Source organism: Eufriesea mexicana, unplaced genomic scaffold (genome assembly GCF_001483705.2).
Source record: "Eufriesea mexicana isolate 0111107269 unplaced genomic scaffold, ASM148370v2 scaffold2393, whole genome shotgun sequence".
Taxonomy (NCBI): domain Eukaryota; kingdom Metazoa; phylum Arthropoda; class Insecta; order Hymenoptera; family Apidae; genus Eufriesea; species Eufriesea mexicana.
Window position 1 is genome coordinate 50,408 of NW_016910457.1, and position 26,719 is coordinate 77,126.

Sequence of the window (26,719 nt, forward strand, 5' to 3'; positions counted from 1 at the left end):
CCTCATAAAAATGATATAAAATTTGTAAAGACGGAGCGCCGTAACGACCGAACGGCTTCGTCGTATGGAGTGGGAGATGAGGGTAAGGCTGAAGAAAAAGGAAGGAGCGACGGGGTTCCCGAAGCGAGTAGTAAACGAAATCGAAGGAGTGGAGCCGTGTACCGGCGTCCTTGACGGTAGTCGATATGATTCCGCGCGCAGATAAAATCGTGGCAGCTCGGAAACTTTGAAAATGGACGCGTAAAATGTGCAGGTAACCTTCGCCCCTGTTCTGTTTTCGATCAATCCTCCAACTTTACGCCGCTATTCCACTGCGACTGATTTTCAATTAAACGTTCGGGACTACGGTGTGTCGCTGGTATGGTCAGTGAGCAATCTTCGGGTACCAAAGAAACTGGGAATTTTTATAAATTAATAAAGAAATAAACGATTCATATTTAATAAATCTTTAATTTCGAATAAATTTCTTCCCCATTTTAATCTCATTCTCTGTTATGAAAATTTAATTTTTGCAGGTATTCCATAAACATAATTTCCGAAAAAATATATCTTTTAACTGATGGAAGCTTACATAATTTAAAAAATTTTCTATAATCACGTGGTAAGGAAAAATTTTGCAAAAAGAAGAATCATCATGTGCAAATATTTGTACATGGAATTAAATAGAAACTCATAAAGCAATTCCATGCTTCAACTTCGAACCTATGTGCATAACTTTTAATAATAAATTTCCAATTACATTTTTCGTTTCAGAAAAAGAAGTTTCCTAGCTGTCGTATGAATATATGGACTATAGCCGTTTTCTTTTTAGAGAAAAATTGACAGTGAAAAAAATAACTATATTACACGTAATTAAAAATTGGAAAAGTTTAACGCGAGACCGGTATCGCGAGATTAGAACTTGGAGATTCAAACGAGAGACAGAAATCGGCTGACGAAACGCGGAGTCATCGATTACGCGTGTCTACGCCGATGCATCTTTATCACGATGAACATTGTATTTTACAATGGTGCAATAAATTAGATATATGTTTATCTCGCTGCCGGTCAATGAAAAAACAAAACGTCGCGCAACGGTTATAAATTATTCTGCCAATCATATCTTTCTCGGAATCGCCTCCTCGCGATTCAAGCGGAGCGAAGTAGTTGACCTTTGCCTAATTGCACTTCTGCTTATCCGAGTATCAGATTTATTTAACTACTGGATTAGAAATCTAATTCTTCGATCTACGTTGACCTGTCATTAACGGAGATAGTTGACAGAACTTAGGTGGAAAAATAAATGGTACCTTCGCCATTTTTAATTCTCGTCCTGCAACGATTCCTGTCAATCGTCATGGAAATGAGACATGTCCTCCACGGCGGACGCGTTCGTGTCATTGGAAAGGAAGAAAGTACTTAGAAAGTGGTAGGAAACGACGGTTAGTGGGAAGGACATTGGACTGGGACCATTTGCCTCGGTACCAATGACAGGGTTCCCTGTTGTGTCGGTTCTTTGTTCGAATCCCGTGACAAGAGAGGATGACAAGAGAGCAGGTACATACAAAGAAACGTTATCGCGGCACAGATAGGAATCTCGAAAACGATATTACGAGCGAAATATCGATTGTTTGCCTTACGGACGCTTTACTATCGCTAATAAAACACGGCCGACTCGTGTCGGCGGCAATTGATCTGCCGCGGCCATAGAAATGCCACGTACTGATAGATCCTTTATGGTTGCCGTACCGACGACCAGCTGTTTACCTAGACTCCGTTATGTTAAATAGGCCACCGATAGTTCTCCTTTTCCACGAGAGAACTGGGTTAGAACCGGCTCTTTCCCCAACGATCGTGGAATTTTCGGCACCCGAAGGCGAGGAAGAGTGAAACGACGTCGATTAACGAGCTGAAGCTTCAACGTTATAGTCACCGGTTTATCGTCTTATCGTTATAAAATCGTTACTGTCGCTGCGATAAGTGACATTGTAAATGATATATTCGTAATCACGATAGTGGTTCTTTCATTTTTTTTTTTCTGCTAGCAAAAATAACACCGGTATCAGTCGCTGGATTCGCAATACACTGTCAATTTCTGCCATTTTCTGTTATTTCTTTACTCTTAGCTTATAGGTTTTCGAAGAAAATTATTAAATCTATTCGCGCTATTGTTTCATACATGTGTATGTACGTAAGCAATTTTGATTTTGTTTAGGCAGACGATGACGATGAGTTATACTGTCTTGACATAGTTGAAATTTGCTTGAAATAAATTTATATTTTTATAAATAATTTTAGTCCATATTATGATATTTCTTTTATTTATTATATTTTTTATTTCCATTTATATTATTTATTATAATATTTCTGCGTTTCTTTTTGAAATGGAAAAAATTATGGTTGGAAGTTTACCACTGGGAGTTATATATAAATATAATTACTTATAATTATATTTGTAAACAACGATTCTCCGTTTTGCCTAATTTTCCCTTAACACGAGGATACAATAAACCAATTATACAAAAATTTGTATTTATTAGAAAATATATTCCTTCAAAACTTTTAGCAATCGAGTATGCAACAGAGTTTTCATTATAGAATTAAATTATGATAAGAAAAAGAAACTAATTCCAAACAAAAAAATTACGAAATAGCATGTATTTATTTACAAGAGTTCTCAGAGTAATTCACCCCTGGTTTTGTATTCATCCAAAAACGGGAAGAAAATTTGAAGCAATGTTAGAATTACGAATCTCATCGAGCAAAGAACTCTCCATTTTGTTTCAATTTTTCCATCACCTATATGCCGACTGCGAATATTTCCAATTTCTTTTAAATCTCATTTTTATGAAAATTATGGAAATTATCGAGCGAGATCGGATCCCGGGGCGAATAATCAGGGAAAAAGTTGCAGAGTGGCCTTGAAACAGAATGACCAGGGAATCTGGTACTCCCTGTAATCCAGTTCGCCGACGAAATGTTAAGACTTCGCGAGAGAGGTTCATGACGAGAGACGTGAGATTTATGCTGTTCGAATCCTGCGATTTGTCTTCTTACAGCTTACTTTTATAAGACTGTTCCTTGCTTAGGTGCTTGTTGCCGTATTACGAGAGATCAACGAAATTGAATTTATTTCAACGTCCGTACGTGTTCCTCTTCCGGTCCACATTTATGAAGTCACGTGCTTATTTTTCCATACTTTTTTTGCCGAATATACGTCTGATATATCCATTGCAAACTTAACGACTCGGTCAAGAAGGGTCACGTGGAATACGTATACGTATCGCATAAAGGTATCTAAATTCCTGCAAACTTCTGATAGTCTATAAAGAAAGGCATGGGAGTAAGGTATCGCCATCTTGAAGGACGCATCGATATTCTCTTCTATATCGTAAAATATTACACGGGAGATTGGAAGAAAATTTATTTTTATTTCTAACAGTGGAACCACCGATTTTTAATGTACTTTACAGTCTGCATAAATAACAATAATTTCGTTATTATTATTTATCTTTTTCTTACTTATTATCATAATGAGTTATATTTTAATTTGATTTTTAAATATCTATGTTAATTTTGTCAAAAGCAAGTAGGTCGTGTGTACAGTGGACCCTCGACTTTCGCACACAATTGGTTCCTGAAAGTGCGTGCGAATGTTAAATCTTCGAAAGTAGAGAGATGTAAAAAGTATGCACCAAAAACTGTGCTTTAAAATATTTATTTGTCAATATATAATATATATGATGAAGTTAAAGAGGCTTCGTTTAATTGCTTTCGTGTGTTTTCTTTATAAACTTGTCAAGAGTTAGTTGAATTGCACCCTTGTTTCTTTTTTCTTGAAAGAAAGGCTTAAAAAGTTGAATTTTTAAAAATGTATAAAATTGTGAAAAAGTCGGGGATGACCTGTATATATTTAGGAATTGAGAAAATAAAATTTTTGGGACCAGACACTCTGACTTGTTTGGTGATACTAGTGTTAGTAGTTCTGTTCTCGTGGCGTTGGTAGTTCTCAAGGAGGTAGGTTGTATACGTTATCTAGCATATCTTGCATTTTTATTGGCCGGTTTTTGCGCTAAATAGTCGACCATTTGGCGGTATTTGAATAACACTGAATGTCAGTCGTATAGTAATATCGAAGTCGCGCTGTTAAACGCGTAACCAGCCATTCGTAGCTGATAAATGTCTATCTTATCCTTTTATGGCATCCCGGCAATAACCGAGTTTATGGGTATCGTTCCACCGATATCAAGCAAATGACAAGTATAAATAACAATGGGGACGCGTTAGAAGGGCAATTAGCATGTCGATTTTTTCGTCAAATAATACCAGTCACGACAGAGTAACGTGACACTACTGAAACGCATTAAACGCATTAAAAGTACACGTATCTGGCACGTAACACGAAGATAGGTATGAAAATATCGGTATTTTATTTCGAATTTCTGTTAAATTTTTAATCCTGTGCTTCTGTTAAATAATATAGTTGTATCTCGACTTACGTACTCTGGACTTACGTTGTCGTTAATAGCAACAAGATTGGCATTTGTTTCATGTAAGTATGTATCATGTGTGTCATTCGCGAGTCCAGCAATTAACTTGACTTCTCCGATTTTTCAGAATTTTAGTGCTAAAGTATACGATTAATGCTTAACTTTCTATTCTTATTTTAAATAAATTTCCATTTTTCTTTTTCTCGAGTTAATCGACTTGGCAAATGAACACTGGCATATTCAGTTTGACACATCCGATGTCAACGAATAATTTTGTACATCGCGATTTAGACGTAATATGAATATATGCCAAATTTTTATTTCTGGTATTATTAAATTGGTTAAAATACATTATTAATATTATTAATACATATTATAATATAATGTATATTATATTAACATTAATGTATATTTATATTTATTAATATAAAATATTATAATATATAAATATATATTAATATTTTTAGTAGGTATAAAATAATTGTTATTTTCTGTAGAATGAAAAAATCATTGAATTATTATTTCAAGGGTAATTTTATTAAATACACTATCATCTACTATAAAAATTCGATACTATTTACTGATCAACCTAACAATAATTATTATTAATTATTAATAGGAAGTATAGGAACTTTTGTATATTTTATATTTCTTGGGTATTGAGGGGCTTAGTTTACCATTTCCCAATCTGAAGTTATACTTAGGTTTTAGTAGTAAGTATAAGGACTTCTGCGAATCTTATATTTGACTATTAATATTTAAAAAAAAATAATTTTTATTATATACTTTGTTATAATTTCGAGGGGTAAAATAATGAATATTTCGTCTGCTTAAAAATATTTTCCTGCAATATAAATAAACACAGTATAAATATCGAATGCAATCTTTCACTTAGACCACTTTCACCTGTCAATAAATTTTTAATATTATTTATATATTATTTATATATTGTTTATATTAACATTAATTTATACATTCCAACGTACTTCAAACATTGACTCACGTCCTTTCCCACTCGTACAATTACGTCAGGTACTCTATGTAACTCCGAAGACTATACAACAACAACGCGAGATTACGTGAAGCTATGCTTAATAGAAGACGAACGTAAGAATGATTCATTTTTCGTTTCGATTTTCCGTTAAGCTCGCAATCATACTATTTGATTGCGCTGCAAATGAAATTACGTATCATCGCGTATCACGAAAGCAACTATGAATAGTCGGTGACTGTACGGTAGTTACATGGTCGGGTGAGCCGCAAAGCCCGGCTGTCGATCGGCTGCATAATCTGTAATCCTTCAATTGCTACCGCATTACAATAAATAGGAATATTCTGCATATTCAAATATTTCCCGCGCGTGTCACGCCGCGTCTCGCGGCCATACGTTAGCCTAAAACCTTCGGGTATCGACGCATTTTACCCGAGTCGCAAATTATTACCGAAACAATGCCAAATCCCTTCATCGTGACGTCTTATCTCCGCCGGGATTACGATTTCTCCCGACTCTTCCGAATTTCTCGATATCTTGTTCCAAACGTTCGCAAAAATCTTCTCTCTTTTAACGGAGACTCCAGATAAATCGAAAAAGGAAGAAAGGAAGAATTTTTCACCCGTTATAAAAATGTGAGAAGGTATAATAGAGATCTTAAAATTAAATGAGGCATTAAAATAAATATATTCAGTTGTCAGGAGAAGTGATCAACCGTACAGTTTTCCTATAATGGTATAAAAATATCGCGATTACTGTTTTCGTACATCCCGTTATACAGAGTGTTTCATTATTAGTGACAGGGCCGACCAAAAAATGGTACTTCGAGGAAAACTAAATAGAGGGGGAAGAAGAATATTTTTTTACAATTTGCTAAATGTAAATTTCCAGTCATTAGATATTTATTTCTGCTAGTATTTGTATTTATAAACAGCAATCGTGTGAAGCAATTTTATTCTTTCCTTTTTACTTATATTTTCATAAAATATCTAATATTTCCTATAATAATTTCCTATAATAATATTCTAATAATATTTCATAAAATGTGCTATCCCTTGATCCGTTGTAAATTTGTAAAACATTAATAATAGGACATCCTGTGTATTAAATAATACTACAAAATTGTTTTTCGGGATTTGTTTAACTAATTACTAATTTCTTTCTCGAATTTACGTATTTTTCTTTGAATTCATATGAAATGAAAGTGTTCCTAATATGTACCTATTATTTTAAAATTATTTTAATGGATAAGATACGTGATATATAAGTTGATACAACGATAGTCATTCCAAAAATTATTTTATTTTATTCCCGGTGTTACTGTTACACTATAATGCGAATTCGTTATACAAAAGTCTACTATAATGCTAACTAACTAATTAACTAATAAACTAACTAACTCAAAAGTAAGTAACTCCATTTTTAATATTTAAAATAAATTTCTGCGTCTGTTTTGTGGAGTTAATCGTTGTGGCAAGTAACCAGCTAATATTACTATGATTATATTCAATTATTCTCCAAATGTCGAGTTCAAAATCACATTTCTGAATACTGCAACGTCAACCACTACCTGATTTACTTATGAAAAGTCCTAAATCAAGTAATATTTGATTTTAGTCAACCACCACACACCTGTTCCATCCACGATAAAGTTAGATCTCAAACTTTCAAAATTCCTCGAATTTTGTACACGCTGAATCGTGCGAAAACAATCATGGCTGCTGGATTAATACAGTTTATAATCCCAAGATTCGACACAAAGAGTCACTCTGGTAATTGCAGTGCAAAGGGTTGACGATTTTACCCGCAAGCTGGATATATATGAAAAAGAAAAGTAAAAATACAGGAAGAAAAAGAAATTGAATGGCATCGATGGTGAATCGGATCGATCTGAAAAGACTGGCGGAGCAACTGGAAGTTGGAAGCCGGTTACCCATTCGTGGTCGCATTCTTAACAGACACCGACCATTAATTCTCCGCAGACGGCGCAGCAGGGACGTCCATAACTCGGTCGGCCGCTTCAAAAATCAGGAAACACCCTGGACGTTCCCGCGTCCCTCGGATATCACGAATCCCACCAGCGCGGTCGGCGCTCCCACTCCGGCCTGTGCAAGTCACACTCACACACAGCAGCCAGACGCCCACGCCGCGACGCCGTGGGCGTGGCCACCTTGTCATTTGTCTCCTCTACTTTTCCCGAGGCGTTAGGGGATCCCGGGGATGGCGGTCTGTTCGTACCTTGACGTATGTACTGCCGCTACAGCCTCCCCGCTTTTCGTATCGTCGTGCTCCTCTTCGTTTTCCGCGCGCCGCGTCTTCCTCCTGCCGGATCCACACGCTCCACTTCGAACCTCGTCTCCCGGACTTTCTCCCTTTTCCCGACCGCCGAGAATCATCCGCTTTGTCATTCGCCGCGTTTATCTTTCTCCTTCGCGATCCTCCGACGGGATTCTTCCCGTCGATCGCCACTCGACGAACCACGATTGCGCACGCACTCCCGATTACCGATGTTATTACCCGTCCCGATCTGTACACCAGTAGTCGCAGCAGACCCGGAAGACCGGAAATAGTCGGGTGTAATACGCGATGCGAGATATTCGCTTGGAAAAATGCTTCCCGGGTACACACTGAGCCATATATTGTCAAAAACATTGACACTCATTGTCAGCTGAATTTTATTCGAGTGTTGATATGCCAAACTTACCAGAATCTACTCTGGGTATGACAGTGATGTAGTAAACTTGATTTAACCGTTCCAAATTTAATCCGAACACTGCCAAATTTACCAAACCCATGTCAAAACTAACTCGGGTGCTTGGGTAATGTACCGGACCTAATCCAAACCTGATAAGTCTAATCCGAGTACTTCGGTGAAGTACTGAACCTAACGCGCACGTACCAAATCTAATTGAAGTACTCGGACCATGTTCCAAACTTACAGAATTTGATTTAAAGTTAAACTGGATACTCGGGAAGTATAGCAAATTTTCCAAATTTAATCTGGGTACTCGGGTAATATAGCAAATCTAGTAAACTTAACCTGACTGCTCTAAATTTCCAAATTTAATCCGAGCACTGCCAAATCTACCAAACCTATGTCAAAACTAACTCGGGTGTTTGGGCAATGTACCGGACCTAATCCAAACCTGCTAAATCTAATCCGAGTACTCGGGTGAGGTACCGTACCTAACACAGACGTACCAATACATACCAAATCTAATCCAAGTACTCGGAGGATGTTCCAAACTTACGGAATTTGATCTAAACTTAAACTGGATACTCAGGGAGTACAGCAAACTTTCCAAATCTAATCTGGGTACTCGAGTAATATAGCAAATCTACTGAACTTATCCTAAATGTAGCTCTAGTATTCAGGTATCTTTTCGACACCTGGGTAGAGAATATTTAGGTACCAATGTCGATTACATATACACTCGTGATGAGCTAAATTTGTTATTCCATTGAAAGCAACGAACACCAAACCTCTGTTACAATCTGTTAAAAGATCGGTGAGTCAAGAAATGGAAGAAAAAGAATTTTAAAAAGCCTGAAATGAGCGGAAATATTACAAAATTAACTGTACACGTGCATATCAGAAGAAAAATTACGTTGACAGGCGACCAATGCGATAATATTAACACGTCGCGTTATATCGTATTCTTCTATTCCTATCTGGATAAATTGATCTTCATCCCTACCTTCCAACTAAATAAAAGGAAATAATAAAAATTATTTTCCACCTGTCATATACCTGTCAATACATTAAACAAAATTCCGTCAAAGTATTAATAGCAAGAAAAAATAAAATAAAAACCCGCAGTTCTGTCAAATGCGAAATTGTTAATTAACAGTTTGAAAATGATTATTTAGGTATGTTCAGTGTCAATTTTGTAATATTACAAACATATATCTAGCAAGTGTCAATATATTTACCCAACGAAATAATCCTCTTTACGTCCTTATATTACTGTTCACCGATTACTATCCTTATTAATTAGTTCAGCGACGTACGTGACTAATTAATTCTACGCTTCTCGATCGAGGCTTAAGTTATTTTTACGAGTAAGTTAGGTAGCATGGTCACTCGGCGTCGCCGAAGTATGATAAGGCTGAACGTAGATAAAGTACTGCTTGGAAATGGCCGAATTGAACGCTATGTTTCGCTCCTGGAATTTTTTGTAATCTGATTAGACTCTAGACTATTGTAAAAGCGATGATTACAGTTTTCGATCATACGAAAGCATTTGAAAAAAGATAATCATCCAAGCAGCACCAAACTAAAAGGTTAACGCGATAATCGATATTATCCCGATGCTTACCAACTTTCCCAATTATCAAATTAGAATTCGAGCTTTCTTAATACGACGCAGTACGAGTAAAACCAGAAAGGAAGAAACTTTCGCGAAGAATTAACTTCTTAACACGTTGACAGCTATGGTGGTCATCGGTGACAGGCGATACTTTTTAAAAAATTTGAACAACGTCAATAAATAAAGAAATCTGAATAGAAAATAATAATAATTTCCACCATCTTTTTTTCTTTGCCATGACGTTTGATAATTCACCGCAATGTCCTAAGAATAATAGAAATTTTATCGTACCTTGGCAGTCAAAGTGTCAAGGGTCCACCCTGACACTCACTGACTAGCTCAACGCACGCACCTTGAACAGTCTATGGCTGTCATGGACATGGAATTTTTCAAATTTCAATTTCCAACGGATTTAATAACAACTTTCGTCACATTTAATAACAACCAACATCGCGGTTTTACTTCTTCTTCATTTCTTATTCAGAATTGCATATTTACCCGAGTTGTGGGCAGCGGGTAGGTTAAGGGAACGCTCGAGGGATTAAATAAAACGAAATAGCCCACTCAGCAACTTAGAATTGTGTGCTTTTACGCTGTTTTTATACAGACCAGTCATTTGTATCGAATTTGCAGGCATATGACACACCTCTCAGTGTCACTCGAAACGCCCAGCACAGAGGCAGTCTAAGTCTATGAAGATAGGTATTTGCTTCGACAGATAAGACAAGCGATAACTGCATGCGCTCGACTCGAATCACGGTATCTCGGCGAAGATTTTCCACGTTATATCAGAATTTTACATCACGCCGAGGCAAAGATGGCGGAAGCGGCGAATCAAACCTAACCGCCAGACGAACGCGTCGATCCGGTTGCTCTTTCACTTCATCTGGAAAATCCGGAAACCACTCTGAGAACATGAACCATGTCCGCGTGTCTTAGAGGAGGAAGGAAATCAGCCAGAATTCTAACCGGCGAGCGTGTCGTTAGGGATTAAAGCGAAGCATGACGATCCAAGGCGACAAACGTCAGCGAAAAGGAACAAATGATAATCAGAAGGTACGCGGGGCTCGTAGAGCTAGGAAAGGAGCAAAAGAGGGTAGAACAGGGGTGCGTGGTGTGCGTGCTCGATCGAGGGAGAGCCGAGATCGGTGTAGGAGGGGCGACACGGTGTGCGATGGAGGGGATGGCAGCAGCCAGTGGGGGTAGATGAAGAGAGGTGCGTCGACGATACCGAACATAGGCGAACCGGTGACTGTTTCGAACACGACGGGTCGGAAAAGAGACACACAGGCGTGAGAGATCGCGACAGCGAGGGAACGAGACGGACCAAGCAAAGATACCAGGGTAGGGGTACCGAGAAGAGAGAGAGAGAGAGAGAGAGAGTGAAAGACGAAGGGTGGTCCAAACGAGGGGTGTCGGGGACGAGGTGACAGATACAGGCGTGAGAGATCGTGTAACGAGGCTGGAGAGAGAGAGAGAGAGAGGGAGACTGAAAATGCCGAGGGAGATAGCGTGGAGTAGCGAAGAGGAAGCGAGAGAGAACGAAAACGCGGGGACCAAAGTGGGGAGTGATAGCGCGAGGAAGAAGGACAGAGAGCAGGGTTGCCAAGGGATGAAACGAGGCAAGGAGACAAGAGAGATCGTAGGAGCGCGAGAGAGAGGGGTTTCGAGGGAGATAACAAAAGCAGAGTGGGAGAGCTGAAGAGAGAAGGAACCGGTGGAGGGGAGTAAGAGCAAGCGAGCCAGGGCGAGGCGCAGTCAGACAGTCAGGCAAGCCGCCCGGCAAGCAAGGAAGGCAGACAGGCTAGCAGGCAGCCAGTGCACCAGCCAAGACCACTAGATCCGCTCGGCTTACCGACTTAGAGACTTAAGCCGGCAGGCAGTCCGAAAGGCTCAACCGGCTAAGCCTGGCGGACCCACCTACTACCGACGCGCGGCCACTACACGTTCCATCTACTACGAAAACCGGCTATACTACCGCGACCTGCAGCACCACTCGCGCTTTCTTACGCTTCTGTCTGTCCCTCTCTCTCTTTCTCTCGCGCTGTCGGTCTGTCGTTCCTTAACGCGTGCCCGTTAAGGTGAGAAGAGCGAGCCAGGAAGACGAGAGCGTAGCTCGCGCGCCACGTTCAACTCCGACGTTCCGGTCGCCGATCGTGGTGATGTCGCGGCGCGGGTGACTTTGTTACCGACCCGGTGACACCTTCGTCGTGAGCTGGTGAATCGCGTGGTTACGAATCCTCTGGTGTCGTTCCGATCGCGAGTCCAGTGACCAGTATCGCGAAACATGTCCGGGGGTGTTGCTGTCCGGTGTGGCGGTACGCAGTGGTGAATTCGAGATGCATGGATGTATCGCACGCATATGCACGTAAGTTCTTTGTGACCGGTTCGAACACGCGGCTGGAAACAGTGCAGTGACGGGATTTATCGTGAGAGTCAGTTCCGCGGGATCACGAGCACCTCTGCTAAGAACGATCGTGGTTGGACGAGGGTGTCCGAGTTAGAGATAAACGATCAGAGACAAAGGACCGTATCTTCTTTACCAGGCAACTTGGACTCCTGCTACTTGGTCTCGTGGTTCACGCGCAGATTGCCAGTCAGTTGGCCAGTCGGAGACCGGTGACCATATACGCTCGTGTAAACTGACCTACCAGAAACGGGTTAAAACCGTCCTGTGTGCAACAACAGTTCGAGTCGTCAACGGGAAGCATAAATCGGCGAATTCCACGCTGGTCGGAGCTCTGATGCGGATGGTGGGATCGCTGGTGGTAACGGATGCCTCCATCCGACGGCCGTCGCCAATAAAAGCGACGATCGAGGTGTACCCAGCTCGCTGACTTGACGGATACGTTCCTAAGACCTGGTCGGACTTGGCGTCAGACACGACGTGATTTCGCGCGACAGACGGCCTCGCGAGGACTCGCTCGATTTTGCGTTGCGTTGTTCAGATCAGTCAACACGACGTTAACCTTCTATAGTATGGAGCGGGGCAGCGGGGGCGGGGGGAGCCTCGAGCTTGCTGGAGGCGGAGGAGGCGGCGGCGGGAACACGGATCTGTGTCTTCAGGATCTCGTGACGGGATCGACGACCGGATTGTCGTCGGTCCAACATCACCAGCACCCTGCCGCCGCGGCGTCCATGGCCGGGCTTCACGGCGACCATCTTCAGGGAACGATGCACCATCACGACCTTCACGGCAACTCGCACCACGACGCGCCCATGCTGCACGACTCTAGCCATCCGTTGCACGAACCCCTGGAGAAGCTGAAACGTGAGTCGGTCACAATATCGAGAGGGTCTCAGGATCCGATTCTTCTCCCGTCGAACCACGAGTTCCGAGGTCTCGGAATCTAGGCTTTCCATGAAGGAAATTCATTGTCGAGGGAAATGGACGGTTCCATCCTGTGGAGTTTTCAGTTTAACGTTCTCGATTCGGAGAGGAGAGGGTTAGGTGGATGTTTGTCTATGTTGAATGGAAAGATGATGAGGATTGATGAAGAGAAGAGAGGGTTTCGTTGGAGAAAATTAGCGTTTTCATGGTGCCGATTTTTGGGGTTACAGTTTGGAGGGGAGAAGGTTAGGTGAATGGATGTTTGTCTGTGTCGAATTGAGAGATAACGAGGATCATGAAGGGTATGTAGATGTCTACGTGTGAGGATAATTGGAGTTGGTATAGGTATTTTGCAGCGAGACTAGGTGTTGACAGATTTTAGGTAAATCATTTGTGTTTCTCCATGATTGTTTGTCCATATTGTCGTTGGAGGTATAGTGGATGCTAGTTAGAGTAGCCTAATTTTATTAATGTGAATATTTATCTGAAAGTGTAGCTTCTATGGTGAAAGTTTATTAGTTGACAAGAAACTATGTTATACAGGACTGTTTGTATTGTCTATTTTAATTTCATATAAGGTAAGGTTTGCGTTAAATCATCTCTGAAAATGATATTTGCAGTAAATTGACAGTATTTTCATTTTTGAGCAATGTTTGGATATAAAGCTGTCATAGTTTGTTGCTAGAAAATTGTAGTACTTTAGTCACGAGTGTATTGTAATATGAAGATCAATTATTTATTAATTATTCGCATAATTATTGACATGTTTACCGATTTAAGCACACTTTTGAACAAATTACGATTGTTTTCGAATTACGTAGTACACAGGAGGGCAATTGTACTACGCATCTGCAATTGAACTTTGCTTATCAATTCGCGGAAACTAGCAATGTTTACACGAGGTCACTATCCCATTTATAAACAAATATTTCCATAGTCTTCTTGACACGAATTACCTCGATTAACTCGTACGCTATTTTGTAAATTTCTAAAGTTCTCCAAACTCGTGCAAACATCCTTTAAAACATCATTAACGGAAGTGAACAATTCATCTATGTGAACAACGACTGTACCCACCAATCTAAAATTACCATCCTTTTTTAACATCGTCTCGGGATAATCTAAGTGCAATTTATTATTTTTGAAAATATCGTTTACCCCATTTTTAAACGCTTTGGTACCCCCACTCTGTGTAACCCTAGCACGCATGTAAATTCAAATGACGTACATACACAGTGATTTAAACAGTTCAAACCTTGTGAATCTTGAATTTTTAATGAATGAAATAGACGGGTTCAAATCGAATATTCTTTTTAATAATTTTACTCACACGTTTCCAAGATTTTTAGAAAAATTAGATCAAATTAGTCGACGTTTGAAGAATTAGGATAGAAAGATGCATTCGCTTTTGAAATTCTTCGAATTCCCTATTTATCGTCGAATCTTTTTCATAATTTTACCCATGCATGCCCAAGACATTTAAAAGAAATAAAATTAAATTAGAAAACTTGTGTAAAATTAGAAATTTCTGAAGACTTCTGAAGAATTTGAGTTCGATAGTATTTCAATAGAAATATTATAACAGAAATATTCAATTATATTATTTATAATATAATTTATAATATCATTTATAATATTTTGACAGAAATATTTTAGCGATATCTTAAAAATTCGAGTAAAATGCGTGTTTCATTTATTGGAAATTTTTAGGATAAATTGATACCCTTTCGCGAGTGACTATACATCATCAACCGGATTACTGCTAGACATTTGAAAATGTATTTGCGGGGATCATAATTGCCTTATTTCGCGTGTTTCGATACGAAGAGAGATACGAAGAGAACATTGCTTTTCCCCTTCGTTATATCGGCGATAATCGCTTGTAGCGGGCTTGTCAATTCGTGTGATTTCGTTATTTGCGATATTATCGGTATACCATTCGAAAGTACGGCGGATACTCGACGCCTTCCAGCTCTTAAATCGTGCACTGCGTCGTTCGCGTTATCGCGCATCTTTTTGCAAAATCTCGTATCGCTTGACATAGCAAATTTGCACGTACGACACGCGAAGCAAGGTTAATGCGTCTGCGTTGCTTTGTTTCGATTTCTCATTGTCGAATTCGTCTCACGACGGACGCGGGTCTCGGGCAGAACTCTGCCAACGAGACCCCGACGCGACGCAGTCGACCATCGACTTCGGCAACGGCTTTTATCGAGACTCCGATATTTATTTTGCCCGATAAATTTCCACGATTCGTGCCTTCGAATCGAGTGACGTGTTTCGTGCATTTTTGCCAATTTTTGCACGTCTAACGTATCGTTTTCGCTCTGAATTATGATCGGTTATACGACAGGTAGACGAAGAAACGAACGAAGAGATTCAAACAGGAATTTATTATACAGTGTGTCTCGTACTTTTCCGTACACTTGGTAGTGTCATGTAACGAGAATTCTGTAAACGATTTCTCAACACGTTGACTGCAACGGTGGTCATCAGTGATCTGCGCTTGCCTCCTCAGTGGGGCCATAGTGGTCACCAGTGTCCGGCGATACTAATTTTTTAAATTTATATTTGTTTTATTCTAACCAATTTTTGAATATTTTGAGAACTTAAATAAATAGAGAACTTTGAACAGAAGACATTAATAATTTGTACCATTTTTGGTTGATAATTCAGCATTATATTCTGAGAATAATGGAAATTTATCGTGGCCGTCAAGTGCGTGGCAGTCGAAGTGTGGCAGTCATAGAATATCTTTGTACAAAATGTATGAAACATTAGATATATTAGATAAATATAGTTAGACTAGGTTAATTATAGGACAAGACGAGGTACAATGTGTGTTGGATGATATAAAACTGTTGAGATGCTGAGAAAAGCTAACTGGTGTCAATGATAAATTCGATGACAGAGATTGAGAAGACTTTTGGAAGAAGAAACGTGCCAAAATCGGGTTTGGAAATATCCAAAGTTGAAACAACCTTTCGTTTGGAAAACAGCAATGCTGATAACAAATTTGTGCAATCTTCATCTTTAATATACAATGAAATAAAACTATAATAAAGGATAGAATATGAAAATGAGATAATCGGGAGATGAAGCCATCTTTTACTAAAAAGTTTCTCAATTTGTCTCAAGAAAAGTGAATGGAACTTTGAAATGGGAACACAGGTATTTGACAGCATTTACGCCACATTTAATCCTTTGTCACATAACACGTTGACTATCACGCAAGTTTAATATTATGATGCTTCATGCTACCAGAAATGCATGATAGAATTTAATTACAAATCCTTAATCTTTGAATAATGCCCGTTTTATTTCATAATATTTGTTATGTACCTATATTATTTAAAATTTTTCAATCCACGATATTCATTTTATTTAATATTCTAAACAATGAGGGTATGTAATTATTGCCAACAACTAAAGTTCCACTGAAAAACAATTATCGTCACAGATGATCAACATGGCCACCAAAATTATTAATTTTAGCATTAAAAGCGTAGCTTTACATAATACATAATAATTTAGAATACATAATTTAGTAATTATAGTATAAAAAGTATTTTGTTATTAAAAACAATTATAGACTTTCTTTAAGTATGCATGAAATAATGTGAGAAGACGTCCTGTATTAACAGAAAAATTGCAAAATCGAGTGATCGAAGCGAGGAAGTCTGAAATAAAATTTTTAAATAAAAGTCCAAAAATGTGATTTGGGATGTAGCAAATTCCCTGTCAAACTGCGTTTCTAGCATAGACGAACGGAGCACGACATAAACAATATGCGACATTTCTGTTGCAACTTCGATGAAAAATTTGTCGAGTGATAAAGCAACATTGTACGCTGATTGTTGTCAAGTGCCGGCGGAGCACAGATAAAAATATTTAGTATGAATAGCTTCGATAAGCACCGCGCCCATCGTGTTATTCCAGCTCTGATACGACATGACGAATGAATTTTCGGCCTGGTTCCCGCGTTCATGCGAACCCAACACCGGGTGTGTACCGTATAAAACAAGAGCGAAAGCCTCGCAAGACCTGTCAAGTTGTTGGTAACGCGTTGCAAGAGCTTCGGTCAATTATTTACACATCCGAATAAATGTTGTTGCATGTACATGCATGTTGTGGAGAGATAAGGAATTTTTGACTTAGGATTATTGGATGTCATTAATACTTTGACTGCCACGTTGGTCATATATGACCGGCCACGGTCTCTTCTGTGACGCCATAATAGTCATTGGTGACCGGAGTGTTTGAACTATTTACAATTGTAAAAATCGAATGAAAGTTGACAGTTAGTTGACTGTCAACCGTTACCAAAGCGTCACGATGATCATTGAGTGACCGAAGCGCTTGAAATATTTGCAATTGTAAAAATTGAATGAAAATTGACAGTTAGTCGACTGTCAACCGTTACCAAGGGGTCATCCGTGACCGCTAATAAGTTGAGCCCTCCATTGGGTAAGAATGTTGTCTTATATCACCCATTTATTATTATTTAGCTATTATGTGCTTTGAATAATAAAAATACTTCCATGGCGTCGGAGAGAAACGTGATTTCGGCGTGACAGTCAAGGCTTAATGTGCTTAAATGGATATTATTTCGGCTTCATTCATTGTCATCCAAAATATATGATTTCCAACGTATGCACCTGAGTGGAGAACAGTTTTCTCGATGAATTATCTTATTTATTTTACTATCCAGGTATAATATCGTTCTCACAATTCTAATGGTGTTTCAAATATGCGAACTATCTGTCAAAACTATGATTATTCGCGTAAAGAAAGGACTTTACTTGCTATGAAATATCAATTTTTGGTACTTGACAATTTAATACTCTGTAGGGGCTAGCACAGCAAGATCGTTAATAATTCTAATAAGTAGATGTGAAATTAAGCAATAAAGTAAGAAAAATCAGCCAATGTTCGAAAAAAATCCTATTCTATTTCAACATGGAAACAATAGATGAAATCGAATCATGCAAGAGGTTCTATCATCCCTAAGTTTTGTTGCTACATCTTAGACTAGGATTTAAATTTCAAGAAAATAATTTGTCCTATAAATATTAGGTTGGGAAATAAATAATACCGGCATTTATTCCTCGATTTAAATCATCCCTAATAGAAACACGATCACCATTTGTTTCATATTGTTTCGTATTGTGCAAGCCGTTGACAAGTCAAAGTTCAAATTATCCTTAGGTCGAAGACTACGTCTTCTCATTCCCCTACTAAAATTCCTAATCCACGATTTATCCACTCCCAATATCCGCAATAATATCAAATGAAATCAAAATTTTATGAGTCAAAGGGACCCAAAGCATCAACTTCGGACACGAAGCCTTATCTTCGCGTCTCAGTTGGTCCGAACCTCGGAGAGCACTCGTGGCGGCCTAATTTTTCCTCGATGAACGAAACGCACAAGGCTGACGATGGTCTTGAGACCGAGATAAAGAACGGAAACAACGACCAAACATCGAGAACAAACATAGAAATTATCGTCGGGTTTCTCCGTGTTTTCCCGTCATTTCCATGGGTTTCACGTGGATGGAAAAGATGAAGAGGTATAAACGAAGATGGAAAAAAGGCAAAGGAAAGATGAAGGAATCTCTCTGTTCGGCTGCATGTAGCAACGAGCGAGGACGAAGACGATCTCTCAGTGGCGCCACCACCTGTTTTGTGATTCATTAACTCACCGGCTTATCGGGATAAGGCAGACTTATCCGGGGCTCGAACCCGACACTGCGGCTAAACCCGATCTTATTCCAATGGCATCCCACCTATCCCCGTTTCAGTTTCACTCCCGGAGCCGGCAGTTCCCACTTCCAGACCGCAGGTACTCGCTTCGATTCGTTGCGAAATCGCGATCTTCTCCTACGTTTCGCGTACACCCCCGATTCGTCCGATTGATTCGACGGGAATTCGATACGTTCGGGGGTTGCTCCGTTGACGCTGCAAACATGCACGCGATTTCGCTGGTCTTTGTCTCGGATTTGCTATTTTGGTCCCGTTAGTCAGGGGACTTGAATGATTTCTCGTATTTTCCTCGAAAGTTTTTGGTAGCACAGAATTTTTCTCCATTATTTTTATAATTATTTAACACTGAACCTACCAGATTCCGAATGGTCTTTTCTTAAATTTTTAATTAAAAATTTCGCATTCAACGTCGTGGCTTTGGATACCTTCCGATTCTTTTTTAATATAAATATAATCAATTTTTCCATATTTTCTCGTGTTCTATTTTTCTAAAGTTTTTCTTATTTTATTTATTTTTATTTATTTTCTTATTTTATTTATTTTTATTTATTTTCTTATTTTATTTTATTTCGTGTACTAGATATTTGATTGGTCATGGTAGGTTCAGTGTTGAGTGTCATAGTATGGTGTTTATAGTTTGTGGTATGTGGTACACTTACGGACAGAGGTTGTGGAGGGAAGTTGCGACCTGAAAATTAAAAGAAAAATTAGTTTTTCTTCGAATATTCTGTGTGATGCCTATTCTTATATTTTAATATACGTATTTCAGAGGATAAAGGATGTACCGCAGAAAAATTTGCAAAGTAAATGTTTCTGTGGTGTTACTGTGGATGGAATACTTGATATAATACGGTTTAATTATTGCAGGTGTTGAAAGTTAGGAATGTGCAGGAAGACTAGAAAGATTATTTGTCAATCAACATCTTAATTAAACGTTGACGAAGTGAAATGTTTGTTAAAAATAGCTGTACAATGGAGAATACGGTGCGGTCAAGATGGCCGCTAGTGGAGTTCGATGTAGGATGAAGTTCGAGGAGTTCTATTAGGAATTTAGAACACCTAATACAGAATTATTAATTTATTTACAATCACATAGAAATTTGTGCAGTCAAACTGGGTATTATAAATGTAAATTCGAAAAATTGAAATTTTCCGCCAGAGTTTAGTGACATTTTCCAATAAGAAATCAATTTCTTTAATGTTCCTTAATTTAACTTGATCCTTTAATCAAATCTAATCCTCCCAAAACCAGACCTTAAAATTTTAAATTCTTTTTTCAAACAATTCTTTGGGTCGAACAACGAACAGCCATACTCGACGCAGGATCGAATTATCAATCAACGTCACTGCCCCAAAATTAAAATCACATTTCCAGTTTACATTCACCACGATTCTTATTAATATCCCATTAATGCAAAATAGGTAAGAAAAATTATATTGTATCAACGACCATACTAGACTACTATACTAGATTTACTATACTATACTATACTACTATACAAGACTATAGTAGGCTTACTATATTAGACTAGACTAGACTTTACTACAGTAGACTACTGTACTAGACTTAATATATTAGACTGGACTATACTATACTAGACTTTACTATAGTAGACTACTATATACTAGATTATGCTATACTGTACTATACTAGACTACTATATACTAGACTATGCTATACTATACTATACTAGACTAGACTACTATACTAGGCATGCTATGCTAAAATTAGTATTTTCTAATTTTCTTTTTCTCACCAAATTTAATTTTCCCAGAAACTATAATTCTGCTTTTAAACAACATACAACCATCCTCGAATTATATTAATTAACATCAATGCCACAAAATTAAAATCACACTTCCATTTCACTTTCATCACAATTCTTATCAATAAATGACTAATGCAAAATAGGTGAGGGAAATTAAATTAGATCGATGATGTCCATACGTTCGTCGTCCATCAGTTTTGAAATCCAACTTTCTGGTGGATCGATGGAAGAAAAGGCCCTTCGGATAAATCCGTTATCCCTTTCGGTCAATGCCAATATCCCAATATTTTGTCAACAGGCTGGCATACGGTGTGTACCGGGTTTTCGATCGAAACCCCTCCGGTAGTCATTAACTACCCCTTTATTATAGCGATGTCTGTGCTAGATCGGGTCCGTTGGCAGATGCGCCAAAGTCAACCCTTGTTGCCTTCGTCTAATGGTGTTGACAAATTGCTCGGCTAGCCGCTAGCTTTCCCTAGGGAAGCCACGGTAAAACTCTTCTCGCCGCAGACTCATTGGCATTTAGACGTGCAATCTTTCAGATCACTGCGCCACCGGAATAAGACGTATAGTGATCCCCTCGGCCTCGATCTTGCACCCTATGAATTATAACTCGCGCTGAATAATCGCCACGATACTTTCGATTAACGATTTACGTCGAATAAATGTTTTATGACGGTTGAAAAAGATTTTGGTATTGGCAGCGTCTTCCAATCGAGACTGGTTTAAATAATGGTGTCTTATATTTATTTTAAAGCTCATGGGGGTATATTTAATTTTTTAAGGACCGAGTTATTTTATCAAAATCTGTCAAAGATTGACAAATCCTTTTGTTTTTGATTTAACACTAAACCTACTATTTTGATAACTTGACAGCATGATGTGTTTGTTAATATACGTCTAATTTTTCAATATTTTCTCATATTTCATTCTTTGAACATTTTTCTTCCTCCCCTTCTTCATCTACCAGTAAATTTCACCGGCTGTGGTAGGTTTAATATTAACAAGTGGTTACGGCATTAAATAGGGTGTCATGGTTGAGATTACAAGAAAGCTGATACTTTAAATAAATTCAACGAGTAAAACAGAACACGGAATAAAGGGAATTTTATATAAAACCTCAGATAGAAATTCATGACCTAGACCATTTCCATAATTCTCTATGACAGAAATTTGAATGACAGTGTATCTAAAGACGCACTCTTTCTAAAAAAATTAATTATTACTGATTGGAAACTCTACACTGACATATCTCGAGTACACGAACTAAAGCAAACAGCGCTTAGTATAGTTTCAGCAACGAACTAACTTTAATACGCAAATGTAACACCAAGACATCGATTCCTCGACTTCTCGCCCCCTGATAGCCCATTACGCCGCGATCTATTTATCAATAAACCCTTAGCGAGGTCCACCAATCGAAATGTCGTCTTCTCGAAAAGACGAACGACCAATCAGTTCTCGAAGACAAACCCGTGCCCGGCGATAAATCGTGAATTTTATAGACGACCATCCCCCGGAGTAGGGACATTATAGACTCGCCAGAAGACAGTTAAGTCGGTCGATGAGCCGAGCTATCAAGCCGATTTTCTGGCTCGATTTTCTCGATCACCGAGGCAATCGTGGCGCTCTTCTAAGCGCGACAGGAACCAAGCCCGTGGGATCAACATAGAAATGAACTGATTTCCTTCCCATTATCTCAGCTGGCTCGGTGGTTCGAGGACGCCCACCTCGGAAACAAGGTTTGTGTACCCAGTGGGTTTCGATTGAAGTGGGCTGGCTCGGTGTCGGGGGCTCGTTTCACGCTGGAAATCTCTGTGCGTGCCGATGTGTGAGAACCGGCACCCCGAAACCATGAGACCGTCGCAAAACTTGCGGTCTTTAGGGGTGTAATTCTAGAAGCGACTCAAAATACAAGCAGGTCTTTCTACGAAGTTAATTCTAGCTTCTACGGAGTCTGTAACGCGTACGGGAGAGCCGATGCTTTTGTTTTGTTTTGTCATAGAGACCCGAACACGCTGTCAAGTTGAATAATTGTGGGCGTGGGGTTGCCACTCCAGTTCTACGTATGTGCATCGATGAAAGGGTGTTTTTCGGGCGAAACGACTTGTTTGTGAGACATGTTGGAGATTATAGTGGTTGGATCATAGTGGTTCAATGGGTTCATCACAATTTCATGTCACAGTTTCGAAGAATTTTTATTTGTTTATTAAGTTAATTACGATTGCAAAGTATAGGAATTGCGAATTTGTTAAAATCGTAAAACAATTATATTAATTTAAATGAATGTTAGTGAGAAGAATTAACGAGTTTAAATACAATTTTAAACAGCAATATTTCCAAAAATTAACACATTGTCACATGGGACATTTTTTACAGAATTCTATTAATCACAGAATTAGGGGGTGGTTATGAAAAAAATTGTAAAGTATTTAAAATGTCTACTGTGCTTTGAAACGATTTAAATTAATTTTGAAAAATAAGATTTCGTGAGTTCAATGAGATTATGCACAGATACTTCCTAATATTGTTAAATTTGTATTATTTACTATTAAAAAATTGTTATCTATCATATCCAATACCCTAATACTCCAATACTTCAAAAAATTAATTATTTAAGAGCAATTACGTCTACATAACAATGTCAGTGGAATTTAAAGTGTCAAAAGAAAGTCTCCAAATTTATTTGCGAATTAATTCCATAAACAATATCAGTATTAACTTAATCAACTTCTACATGCTTTATTTTGCGACTTATTCCCTATTAAATACCTAAAAATTTTTAAATTCGATCATCTCGAAACTTTATGACATTATGAGAACAAATCATCGATTTATTTATTCGTATTTCGATTCAATTTTGATCTTTTCCTACCATTTTTGCAAAGGAGAATGACAAGCGTGATAGGAAGGGGACGGAAATGGGTAGATTGGTTTCCAATTAATTTCGACAGGGTCAATGGGGGTTTCCACAGTAGCGCCAGGCTGTCTGAAAGGTCTCCCAAAGACATTCTATCCGCGGACTTTTCCGAAATGCTCGTGACACGCGTGTTAAACTCGAAAGACACACTGCCTCTCGGATTACTTATCGGTTCCATGTGCTCTCGCCCTGTGTCAAGTTGAAACTAAACAAATTGCTTGACAAGCGCTACCGAACCCTATCCAGGGAATCGTTCGTACGCGACGTGTCCATGTCGCGGCAAACAAACGCGCCATTTTCTTCACACTCGATTCCGCATCACGATTTCTTCGACGAAAAATACGAATTTCTACGAACCAGTTGCAAATCATTTTATAAATAGTCGTGTTTTCTCTAATTTGAAAATAAACGCAAGTACTAACCCTAATGATTATTCGTTCAGTGTAGACTGAGTTGGGGTTGATAGTGATTGAAACGTTAGATGACACATTCTAAGTTTTAAAATAATTGACGTAATTGCTGGAAAAATGCACATAAATATTTGGAAAATTATTATGCAATTTCAGATTATAATTTGTCATCCATAATAAGTACTTAATTGACTACAATTTTTAAAATTGTATAGGTGTTGGAATTACATTACAATATTACAAATTACAAATATTGTACATTAAACTAAAAATTATTGTACTAGACATCAGGTGAACATCAGCACAAATTAATATTAATTTTAGGAAATTTCTTGGAATAAGGTTGATAAAGTCAAGAAATAACGCGTGGTTTTTAAATGAATTATATGAACAATATATTATAAATGTTTCTCGATATAAATTGCATATATATAAACAAATGAATGGATTGGATTTCTTTGGTTTCACACTTGACTGTTTGGATTAATTTTTATATGTCGAATAATTGACCTGATGCAGGATAGATGACTCTTTCATTTTAGAGGCACGATTCAGAATGAATGACTGACTAGCATCGACGTGCAACCATCGATCAGAGCACCACATATGAGACAATGGAAACATCTATCTTTCATGGTTCCTATTTAATTTATTCTATTATCGTTTTACAAAATTCTTGTCTCTTCTTTATATAGTCATACAGTTACATTTCTATTTGAAAAACAGTCAAGATTAATTTTATTCGAGTGCTTTCAATAATCACAAAATAAAATTTAAAGAAACCAATAATTTTGATCCACATGATACTTTTAGTATTAAAACAAAGTGTCTCAGAATTTCCCTTTCACTCGAGAATGAAACCATATTACTCATCAAAACTCCAATTTCAACCACTTTAAAGCCATCTTCCTAGTACATGCTTATCCCCGTAAGTACCCCCCTAACGTGCACACCAAAAATATATTACACGCGTAGGATAGTAATTAATCTGATATCCACTATCCCACTAAAAGTCAACATCAATCTCGTGAAAAGCAGCTGCCTTAGAACCTACCCGCAAAAACAGAGGACCCAGAAGCAGCCATTGGGCCAGCCTCAGTAATTCCAGTGTTAATCCGAAAAAATTTCTCTCACACATGCCGACGAATCCTACACCCGCAGCACGCGTGCCTCGAAAATCTCGCAAGATAAAAAGGAAGCAGCCTGACAAGCAGCTTCCCAAAAATATCATCGATCGATGAGCGTTTCCGAATATTTATAAACTCGGTTCAGGACTCTTAAGGCTGCCACTCGACCCGGTCGTTGTCCCAATGACGCGCGTACGGGTCGGCTTGCTTGACTAATAAACGACTTCCTAAGGAAGCCAAGGATTACGAGATTAGGAGCGAAGACCGAGCGGCAGACTGCGACTTTCTCTCCCCGAGAGCTCGAGGGCTCACAGGTGCTCCCGCCACGTACCTCAACCCCCTGTGTCTCCTGTTAAGGGTGGTTCGTTCGGTGATCATGCGAGTGTGTGGTCGTTCGTCATTCTAAAATCACCCGACACGCATCTCCCTACGTGACACACTTTGGTTTTTCTCGACCCTGTGCTGGGGAAGGGACAGGAAGTGCGGTCAGTTTCTTGGGTCTAGGTCTTGGGGAGACGTGTGAATGTCGCGGTACTTTTGCGGGGCCAGTGAAGAAGGATTGTGGGAAAGGGAAGCTTTTAGTTCGGTTATACTCTCGGTACGGTGTGGAAATCTTGGTGTATATCTGGGCTAAGAAAAATTGTAGGATTATAAATTAAATTTGGTTTTATAAAAGAAAATTAGTATTGCAGTATGCAGTTAATAAAAATTTGGAAAATATGTACTGTATATATATAAAAATATATCTAGTTGGTGACAGTAACGAAAGGATATAAAGTAGCGTTTCTCAGGTAAATTCAAAGCTGTATATTTTAGCTAAGAAAAAATGTAGGACTATAAATTAAATTTGGTTTTACAGAGGAAGATTAGTTTTGCAGAATACAGTTAATAAAAATTTGGAATATATCTACTGAATATATTTATAAATATATCTAGTTGGTGAAAATAGCGAAAGGATATAATGATAGCGTTTCTAGGGTAAATTCGAAGCTGTATAATTCGGTTAAGAAAAAGTGTAGGATTTTAAATTAAATTTGGTTTTATAGAGGAAGATTAGTACTACAGGATGCAGTTAATAAAAATTTGGAATATATCTACTGAATGTATTTATAAATATATGTAGTTGGTGTAAGTGGCGAAAAGATATAATGATAGTGTTTCTAGGGCTACGGTACATTCGAAGCTGTGTATTTTGGCTAAGAAAAATTGTAGGATAATAAATTAAATTTGGTTTCATAAAAGAAGGTTAGTACCGTAGGATGCAGTTGATAAAAATATTGGGAAGTAATCACTGTATTTGGAATATTTTTTTAAATGTAGGAAAAATTGACGGTTTTTATCTGTTTATTTTATGAGTCTTCCTGATTTGGATTCAACGCACGAAGATACGTGTGTAAGAAATTTTTCCATTCTTGAAAGATAAAATCTCGATGATCTGATTCTTTTGGACATGGGTTATCGTTTCGTCACAGCTAGTTTTCACTTAATCGAGGAAAAATTGTAAAAGAAAATGGATACTGAGAATAATTTCCTTTCGTATTACTAAGGAAGAGATAAATTATATGATTAAGCATGTAACATTTGTATGCATTGTACTAGTTCCGAGAAATACTAAAGAATATACTAAAA

The 26,719-nt window shown here is 38.3% G+C and overlaps 1 protein-coding gene across 1 annotated transcript in view; it reads left to right on the top strand.

The window, feature by feature from the left end:
* The first annotated feature begins 12,685 nt into the window (after nt 1-12,685).
* The window catches only part of Ptx1 (pituitary homeobox homolog Ptx1), a 57,031-nt gene continuing 42,997 nt past the window's right edge, over nt 12,686-26,719 (top strand). Inside the window, exon 1 of the mRNA XM_017903558.1 lies at nt 12,686-13,041. Coding sequence (XP_017759047.1) covers nt 12,750-13,041 — 292 coding nt within the window. The 5' untranslated portion in view covers nt 12,686-12,749. The remainder of the gene's footprint in view (nt 13,042-26,719) is intronic.